Source organism: Halichoeres trimaculatus, unplaced genomic scaffold (genome assembly GCF_033239565.1).
Source record: "Halichoeres trimaculatus isolate MK-OKI-2021-1 unplaced genomic scaffold, fHalTri1.1 fHalTri1_scaffold_1, whole genome shotgun sequence".
Lineage (NCBI taxonomy): Eukaryota > Metazoa > Chordata > Actinopteri > Labriformes > Labridae > Halichoeres > Halichoeres trimaculatus.
Window position 1 is genome coordinate 27,896,832 of NW_027437179.1, and position 9,435 is coordinate 27,906,266.

Below are 9,435 nucleotides of genomic sequence, written 5' to 3' on the forward strand. Positions count from 1 at the left end.
CCACTTGGGTTTTAAATATTTTCTCATAGCCAAAAGTGATATATGCTAAGATTTTTCTCTCCCATAGCCAACCAGATTCTAAAAATATCACATCTAAGAAAATAAATAAAAAGAGTAAAAGAATCAGTCACTGTTCGGGTCTGAATCTGAGCTCCAGAAGAAAGCCACACCTGGCGCGAGTTCTTGTGATTGCTTTCTGACTGCATCCATCTGGCATCATTCAGTCTGAGGGATTCACAGTGGCCAGAGTTTTGCTTACAAACCAGAGGACATGGCGCAATTTCAAAGCAGTGATGAAAAGTCTGAGCAGACACTGAGAAGTTACATAAGCTCAACTTTAAACTCTCATCCTGTGAGTGATTTCTTTTCACAATCCCAAACCATGAGCTCTCCTCCTGAAAACAACAACTCAAAGCACTCTGGAGACCTTGATGAGAGTAGTGGCTCAGACCAGGTGGAGAATTGCAGGTAAGGACAAAGTCCTTTTAGATTAGACTTAGAGAAACTCCTGATATGCCTGATGATAATGGATGGATTCCTGTTTTTAGTCTTTCAATAGACATATCCTCAGCTCTCAGGTCTGTGGCTTCAATGGGCACACTGAATCTGAAAGATCTGTTCTCAGTATCCACACATGAGGAGGACAATCCAGATTTGACTCCATCAGGTGATCAAGATGAAAGTACTGGAGGGTAAGAGATGATTTCAGTCATCATACTCTTTATAATGTCTATAGTCTAACTTTGGCCTGCTTTATAAACCAGGCTGTCTGAGGAGGAGGGGCTGACTGTGGCATTCCAGTCAAAGTTCATCCACTTCTGTGAGTCTTCATTGTTCTCACGTATCGAACAGTATGATGTCAGCAGCAAGTTAGCGCATTTCTTTACCCTTTGATTTCATGCTCTGCAGTCCCGCTCTATCAGGACTACTGTCTGCAAGAGGTGAAAGATGATATCTTCAGACTCACCAAGAGTTTTGTGACTGAACTGATAACTCCTCAGTACCTGCAGGGTCTGCAGACCCGTTTTAATCCATCCTGTGAACCTGAAGCTACAACCCCTCAACTAAACCCTGCTGAAACTCCTCCAGCCTCATCTGTGCATCAGCCAATCAGGGTGACTCCATGCACCCTTTGGCATGAGCTTGAAGAGGTGAAAGCATCTGGGCTGCTCAGCAGCTTGACAAACAGAGAGATCCGCCTTCAGGAGGTGAGAAAAGTTTGATATCTTGTGACATACGAGGGTGTATTATCAGGTTTTGGAGCCGCGTATAGTGGGCTGCTTTCCAGACAAAACCTATTTAAGAGCAAACCTCACATATTTCAATCCCAAACCATTTAAGTGCACATTACAACAGCATGGCTCTGAAGTAGAAAAGTCCAGGTGATAAACTTTTGGAAATGAGTCTAAACCAACCATTAATCTGTTGTTATTTATTATTCTTGACAAAGACCATTTTAATCTAGGAATTCATCCTGTTTCTGTTCTCACCAGCCATTAAAAATAAGTCACAAGTTTGATCTATTTTAAAGGCACAGTACCCACTATTTGTCTGGTTCTATATTCAGTGTTGGAATTTTACAAGTTATACATTTTTTATTGTTTTTGGAGGAATAACCAAAATTTCTAAGATACAAATAAAATACTTTTTAGTAAGATTGAGTCAATGTAATTTTAAAGGGATTTCCCGATTATGAATAACAACCATCAGCCTCGCTTTCTTTCTTTCTTTCATTGTTATTTTTCTAACAAGTCACTCCTCAATTTTGTTTCCCCCTTCTTCTTCCTTTGCAGGCCATGTTTGAGCTGATTGGCTCTGAAGCGTCTTATCTGAGGAGCCTCAGAGTTGCTGTCAATCACTTTTACACATCCAAGGCGCTAAGGAAGAGCATGTCTAAAAGAGAGCATCATGTGTTGTTTTCCAACATTCAGGGTGTGATGGCAGCCAGTGAGAAGTGAGAGCTCCACATGTGGTTTCTTCTTTCAAGCTGCTTCCTTTTGGATTTTACAGAAATGCTTATTTCTAACCTCTTCTAGGTTTCTGATGGATCTAGAAATTCGCCTTGGAGAAAGTATACTGATGTCTCAGGTTGGAGACATTGTGTTTCAGCACTGCCCAGAGTTTCACAGCCTGTACGTGCCATATGTGACCAATATGATGTACCAAGAGGCCCTTATCAACCAGCTGCTGTAAGAATCAGTCATGTGCTTCATACTTTTGGAGGTACTCCAACTTTTCATTTCACTTTCTCAACCTATTTGGTCTCATGTTTTTCAAGTCAGCGGAACAGAGACTTTCTGAACTCAATCAAGAAGCTTGAGAGCAACCCAGTGTGTCAGAGACAGAGCCTCAAGTCCTTCCTGGTCCTTCCCTTCCAAAGAATTACTCGTATGAAACTCATTCTAGAGGTCTGCTTCTAATGATCTAACTTCCAGATAAATGTTTTCCACTTTTTATGAGCAGGTTTTAGAAAACAGCTTGGCTTCTGTTGGGTTTCCTTTCATTTCAGAGCATCCTGAAGCTGACTGAACCAGGATCTGATGCTGTTTTTAATCTTGAAAGAGCAATAAAAGCAGTTCATGAGGTAGTGTGGTTTGCTTTTAAGTGTTTGGGCTGGTTTAGTCAAAGTGAGAAGATGTGTTCAGTGTAAAGCATGAAAAAGTTGAGTTTTACAATGAGAAGCTGTTTCCATTGTGTGCTCTGAACAGATAGTGGCTGACTGTGACAAGGGGGTCCAAAAAATGAAGCAAATCGAGGAGCTGGTGTCCCTGGAAATGCTGATGGACTTTGGCAAAGTTAAGGTAAGCATACTTTTCATTATTATTTTGGTTTTGTTTTATTTTGCAGCAAATTTTAACTACTTCTTCCTTCAGTCTGTGCCTTTAGTAGTGAGTGGGCGTTTCCTCGTGCACCAAGGTCCAATGAGACAGCTGACTTTAGAGGCTGCTTACAGCTCAAAGATATCATTCACCAGTGTCTACCTTCACCTCCTTAATGACCTTCTGATCATCTCATCCAAAAAGTAAATCACTAACACTCAATACTTCTGTAAGTTCACATTTTCAGGCTGTAAATTACACTGTGCTGTTTCATAATGTCAGGGATCAGAGGTTCACAGTTCTGGATCACGCTGAGTTCCCCACACACGTCCACCTCGAGCCTTTGAAGGCAGAAGTGTTGGGTCTGCCCCGAGAGTCCTTCCTGCTGCATGTCTCTCAAAGTCAAACCAGGAGGCCAAAAGCCATAATACTAGTCCCACACTCAAGGTAAGACTGGACTGCTTTTTTTAATTTATTAATTCATTTTTTAATTTTTCCAAAAATCAGTTCCTCATCCACCTTTGACTCCTGTCTGTGTTTTCTTTTTTACATGCAGCTCTGATAAAGAGGCCTGGATAAAGCTGTTGTCCCAACAGTGATAAAAATACTACCCTGATCTTTTGTATAAATCTAAACAGCCCTGTTTTAAAAAAGCACAATACTCACACATGTAACTTTTGTTAACGAAGAAGATTTGGAACTTTAACACAAGTTTTGCTTTATCCTAACTGCACTTACCATTTGTCAAAGGAGGCACTCTAAACCATCAACATTCGACAAAGTTCAACGAGCACCTAGCTTTTCACAATTAGGCTTTTCAGTTAAACACTTAAGGTGATATATTAATTTTTGATAGTCAAATTTTATCCATTTAAACTGAAATGTTTATTTTATAAGAAATGTGATTTTACTTATTCAGATTTTTTTTTCTTTTAAATCAGGCTTTTGTAATAAAGTTTTGAACTGAATAAAGACACTGAAAGATAACATGACAAAACAGCCTCTGATTCTCTTTCTGTGAAAACAGGTGCAAGAATTAATGTGTCATATTTATCCATTTGATGTCATTTTTTAAATTCGAAATGGAATCCAAAAGTCTAAACCACCTCATGAAAAAAAAGTCACCTCCTGTATCAAAGAAAAGTCCCCGTCTCCTGCGGCGATAGATGGCGGTTTGAACGGGCAGTAACACAGTCCTGATGCCACAAATTCTCTGCTAGGCAGTTAAGGAGGGGGGCTACATCACCAAGCCCATCACTGACTTCTCCACCTGTACGCAGCACAGGTAAACCAGTCGTCTCCTGGAAGTCCCTCACGTCTCTCTCTGTCACATCACAGTGCATAAACAGGTCATATCTAAATGCAAGATTAAGGACAAAAATCTTCGTCTGTATACAAATGAAGCTGACAATGTCTTAAGATTGCTCTATGAACAATAGCTTATGATCATGTATTCAGAAATAACTGCTTCCAAAGCCTCTACACAGATGTAGAACTTTTTTTCTCATAAACCTTTGTTGAGGTCAGAAAACTTCAGAAATTGTTATATAAGAATGACCCAAATGTCACAGAAGGATACTTTGTGCCAACCACCAGTTTTACAAAATGGCTCCCAGCTGTTCCTGTCCATTTAGTGATTTGATTTGACAAATCATCGAAGGACGTTCGGTCAGTGAAGGAGAACAGGAAAAGAATGGCATCCAGCTGCTCCTTACATGACTGAAAGAGACAGATGGAAGGGATTTCATAAAAAAATTAAGTGTGATGGGGTCGCAAAAATAATATTTAAACAGTTTCACATTTATTAACAGTATGTCATGCAATAATTGATATTTTATACATACTGGGAGCAAATGGTCAAATCTGCGCAAGGCATTCTCTCCACAGTCCCACAGCTGCAGACGGAAGAAAAGCACTCTGCCACTTTCTCTCAGCTTCACAGGCCAATACACCACTGTGGTCTCTATACCTAAAACACATAAATAATTGGATAAATATTTATAAAACTTAACTTCTAAATTGAAGAGGCAATATTTTGCGTCATTATTTGCCTCATTAGTGTTTAGTGTAGAGCTGGGACTTACCTGTGGTTTCATAGTACAAACTGGGAATACTCAGACCTGCCAGGTGTGCAGCCAGAGCAGTTTTCCCAACTCCACTTTTGCCAGAGATGAAGATTTTATAGTGAACTGTGTCCACAGCTACATGTGGGGGCATCACTGGAGACTCCAACAAGCCTTAAAAATGAGGTATTGCAACCAGAACACAGACTTCAGACTGTTTTTATGTACTTTTCTACATTCCCCTGCTTTGGGCCAACACTAACTCAAACAACACAAGAGTACAACTTCTAATGTGTCGCAGTGCAATGTGTTATGCACATGAAACTAGGTTTCTCTAGGGTCCAGACAGACAGTGTCCTGCAGATGAAATGCAAAAACCTGAAGGTACACATTCATATCACAGCCATCTGTTGGCTGCTTACCAGCGACACACTGGATCCTTAACTAATGATATAATCACTCTTAAATTCAGTAAGTCACTGGATGTAAATGGTTTGTTAAAACACCAAAGTTAAGACTGTAAAAACGCAGTTATTTAACCAAAATGTTATTTTTCATACCAAAGTGTTTGCGTCGCTTCTTGTGCAGAATCTTGTTGAAATATTCTTTACTGTCTTTACATCGATACCAGTCGGTGACCACGACGGATCCAGGAGGAGGAACTTGTGTCATGTTGTGATCTCTGCTAATGCTGCTTTGCTAGCATAACAATAATAGCATACTACATTGAGGTTTTAACTTAAAGAGCATACACATAAAAACTGGAACAGCAGAATCCAACCTTCGTGAGGCCACATTGTTTTCAATTAAGCGGTTCAACAAGAAAAGTCGCCTGGGTAATGTGAGTCTTAGCGTGAGGCTAAATACTACAAAACTTCCGTAAACTAAGCCGTGCCATGACAACTTCTGCATGACGTCAGCGTGTATTCTTCTTCTATGGGTTCATTGGTGATTGGCTAACAACCTTCAAGGCACACTACCGCCACAGTATGGACACTGTTGAGAAAGCAGGATCGAAAACTGCAGAAATAGTGTTATATCTTAGTCTGTGGCTAAAGCCATGCACGCCACATGACTAAGGCAGTAAAGCAACAGACTTTTTTCTGTCCACAAGACCTTTCTTATCCAGTCACCCCATGCTTTACATCCTTCAGTACTGTTGCCATCATAGAGTGAACATAAAATCAAGTTCTGTAAACCTTTCCCACAAACTTAATAGGACTGTTCAGTTTATCCAGAGATAAATATCTACCTGCATTAGTAATGTCCTAGCACTTATTCTAGATTTCCACACTTAATACATTTTTATTTTTATTTTCTATTTATAGAGCGCTTTTCATAAAACTCAAAGCCACTTTACACACAAAAATAAGTAGATAAAAGCAGGTTAATAATTAAGGTAAAAGAGAATAAAAACAGGAGCAAGAATTATTTACAAGTTAAAAGCAAGTCTGTACAAGTGTGTCATAATGGAACTTTTTTTTTGTGTGTGATTTTCTTTAATGTAATGTAATTTTCTGTAATTTATAAATCTCAACAAATGTATTTAAACTTTTAGAAATCCATCATCTTCAGAAAGGATTGAAAACTTATGTCATCAAATTAAAGGAATATCAAAGAGAAGCCTGGACTCGTTTGGTAAAAAACTGATTGAAGGTGAAATCCCCCCAAAGAAAGACAAAAGAAAAAACAAAACAAGCAAACAAAAAAACTGTTCATATTTCCATTGGTTCATATCTGGGATAGTTCCTCTATGTGCTTTACTAAGATACTTGTTATTAAGAAAATGAATTAACAATAGTTAGCATTTAATAATAAACTTTTGGCTGTGAGTACACTAAAATAATGCAGCTTCACGGGTCAAAATCATGAAATTTCATTTTATTCATTGACAAAAGTTGTGTACATTTATTTCAAGAATCCTCTACAGGTGTAGGTGTCCATAGGCTTAAAATGACGATGGTGATTAGACTTAAAGAAAAAAAAATACCGACCAGATTGATGGATTTGTTAGTTCCATTGGCAACCAACAGATGTCACTAAACTCCAGGGTTTAAAAAAAAAGAAACAGAGATCAGGCAAAAGTTAGTGCACTCTCTGAGCTCTGACAGTCAGGACGCCTTTGCCTTCCACTGCCATGGACACTGATGTGGGGTCCACATTTGAAGGTAGTTTGCACTGGTGGGAAAAACTGTTTGTGATTGCTCCATCTTTTCCAAACTGCATGACAAGAACGAAATGTATGAGGACACAAGGAAGCAGAACTTGTTCGGGAAAGAAATGGATTAAGGACCCTTAATTAAACTATTCATTGCTATATATTCCATCTAATAAGAGAAGTCATTAACATAACTTGAGAACCTTAATTTATCAACATTCCCATCTGCTGTGAATTACTCAGGGACAAAATTCCTCTGTTCCTTAAAGTAAGTAAACAGCAGGCCTTTGTACTATTTGAGGCAACTACTTAAGTTTACTCTGCCATTTTTTTAAATGTGCTGCCTGTATGGCTCACCTTTTCAGCATGCACGTCTATCCGATTGTTGTAGTATGAGATGATAACGTCCTCTGGAGAAAATTCACTCACATCCACTGTGAACTGGAACATGTCTCCAGTGAGCTGGATTGTCCCTGTAGGATACCCATGTCCTGAGAGAAGTCATTTTTAGTAAATATTCATAATCACACAACTGGATAACACACTCTGTTACATTTTTTTTCACCTGACCTGAAAATTTGTTTTCTCTGCTAGAGTGCAGAGGTGGTGATCCTGGGTCCTCAGAGATGATACCACAGCTGGTCTCCATATTGAGAATGTGAAGCTTGAAATAAATGAATAAATGCCTGTATGTTCAGATGGATCAAAGACAGTTGAACAGTTCGAGTTTCCCCCTTGTGTCTGATCAAAGGGTCAGTTTATGAGTCTTTTATAGGCCACAGAGTGCTTATGTTGTGTGTCTGTGTTTCCAAATGATGCATCTAGACTGGAATATGACACTGTTTGTAGATATTTAATGTGCCAGAGCTGTTGTTTAACTGTTGCCAAGGGGTTCAACATTTTTGGCCACACCCCTGACAAGGAGCATATGAGTCTTTTTGCTTGTGTGAAAAAGGGTGTGGAGATGTGTCTGAGTAATGGAAGAACCTGTAATTATCAGTCCTTTTATTGAATGACCTGCCAGTCCTAACTTTGAATTAAATAGGTGACACAAGACACTGTAAAGAAAGTATATAATTTAGATATTTGAGGGTTTTGTCACTGGGGCATGGAAAGACTCCTTACTGTTACCATTCACAGCAGTAAGCAAACAGTTTGGCTGAGAGACTGTTAAATGATGGAGTGAAGTTATATGTAGGTGAGACATTTAACTCCACCTTGTCAAAGTCAGTTAGGTTGATTAACTCCATCTGGATGACAGGTGTAACCAAAACAAGCTGTTACAAGCTGTAAGGGTTTCTTGTATAGTTTAACAGTTTATATTCTGAAATTGTGTTTCAATAAATTAGATGCATCACATAATTTTGAGATTTTGTTAATGAATTTATTCATTCTCATAATACTGTCTTTAATCTCATAACATTATGACTTTTTTTCTCAAAACATCTTGTGACATTAAGACTTAAATCTTGCAGCATTACTTCTTCAACATCAAAAACTTTTTTTTTATAATCATCATTTTTACTGTGGCCCTAATCCTCTGTCATACATCGAAGTCAACCGTTGGTTTTAAACATAGACTATAACAAAGGTTTTAAGGCACTGTGTGCATCAACAGAGCTTAATCGGGCTGAATTTCAGCTAGCAGTAATGCTAGCACTTTTAAAACGCCCAGCAATAAAATAAAATAAAATAAAATAAAATAAAACAAGATAATACGACTAAGACCATTACATGGAGGGTTAAAAATTTTGTTTACACTTCAAGGTAAACCATTGACATCAATAGTTAGTAACAGTAAGAGTTTCACATTTAAGCTAATAGTAACTGATAGTGCTATTACCACTTCAAACATTATAAACAAATGTTCAGAGTGAAGTGAGTGGTACTTTTTTTTTTAATTCATAAAGTGTATGTTTGAAAAGTATAGAAAAATAAACCAAATTAATCAATGAAAAAAATTAATGTAATGTTTGATAATTTCCTTGAAAAAAATTCTTAAGACTTGTTCTAGCTCACCAAAAGTCATAGCCATTAAAATGTCTACGAACCGAAATGTTTCCTTTTCATGTAATAGCATGCTAAAAAGAGAGAAATATATATATATATATATATATATATATATATATATATATATATATATATATATATATATATATATATATATATATATATATATATATATATTTTATTTATTTATTTTTTTCTTGGTATTAATTTAAAGAAAAAAAAAAGAAACTGAACTCTTTATCACCTGCTGGTGTAAAATGCAAAAGTCAGTAATGATCCTCATCATAAGAGGGTTTTGTACACACCAGTTGGAACTTTTATAAGAAAAGTAATACAGTCTCAAGGCAACACTGATTTTATTAAACACAAAAATACATGTGGCACA

General features: G+C 37.6%; 2 protein-coding genes across 2 annotated transcripts; one reads left to right on the plus strand and one right to left on the minus strand.

Annotated features, from left to right (window-relative positions):
• Positions 1 to 152: 152 nt before the first annotated feature.
• Positions 153 to 3,742, plus strand: LOC141788040 (rho guanine nucleotide exchange factor 19). Its single transcript, XM_074666861.1, has 12 exons — positions 153 to 468; positions 549 to 692; positions 765 to 820; positions 910 to 1,208; positions 1,794 to 1,954; positions 2,037 to 2,189; positions 2,279 to 2,408; positions 2,510 to 2,584; positions 2,709 to 2,801; positions 2,874 to 3,022; positions 3,102 to 3,266; positions 3,376 to 3,742. The coding sequence occupies exons 1-12, from the start codon at positions 272 to 274 to the stop codon at positions 3,416 to 3,418; spliced, it is 1,665 nt and encodes a 554-aa protein (XP_074522962.1). The 5' UTR covers positions 153 to 271; the 3' UTR covers positions 3,419 to 3,742.
• Positions 3,743 to 3,768: 26 nt separating this feature from the next.
• Positions 3,769 to 5,789, minus strand: cplane2 (ciliogenesis and planar polarity effector 2). The gene is made up of 5 exons (XM_074666890.1): positions 5,443 to 5,789; positions 4,904 to 5,056; positions 4,664 to 4,788; positions 4,399 to 4,538; positions 3,769 to 4,175 (listed from the first exon to the last, which is right to left on the minus strand). The coding sequence occupies exons 1-5, from the start codon at positions 5,552 to 5,554 to the stop codon at positions 3,953 to 3,955; spliced, it is 753 nt and encodes a 250-aa protein (XP_074522991.1). The 5' UTR covers positions 5,555 to 5,789; the 3' UTR covers positions 3,769 to 3,952.
• Positions 5,790 to 9,435: the final 3,646 nt, after the last annotated feature.

Coding starts and splice junctions, on each gene's coding strand:
- LOC141788040 (XM_074666861.1), top strand. CDS start 272: ATGGCGCAATTTCAAAGCAGTGATGAAAAGTCTGAGCAGACACTGAGA. Junction 2,802..2,873: donor TGGACTTTGGCAAAGTTAAG/GTAAGCATACTT, acceptor TTCTTCCTTCAG/TCTGTGCCTTTAGTAGTGAG. Junction 3,267..3,375: donor ATACTAGTCCCACACTCAAG/GTAAGACTGGAC, acceptor TTTTACATGCAG/CTCTGATAAAGAGGCCTGGA.
- cplane2 (XM_074666890.1), bottom strand. CDS start 5,554: ATGACACAAGTTCCTCCTCCTGGATCCGTCGTGGTCACCGACTGGTAT. Junction 5,057..5,442: donor GAAGCGACGCAAACACTTTG/GTATGAAAAATA, acceptor CTCATTTTTAAG/GCTTGTTGGAGTCTCCAGTG. Junction 4,789..4,903: donor TTTGTACTATGAAACCACAG/GTAAGTCCCAGC, acceptor TATGTGTTTTAG/GTATAGAGACCACAGTGGTG.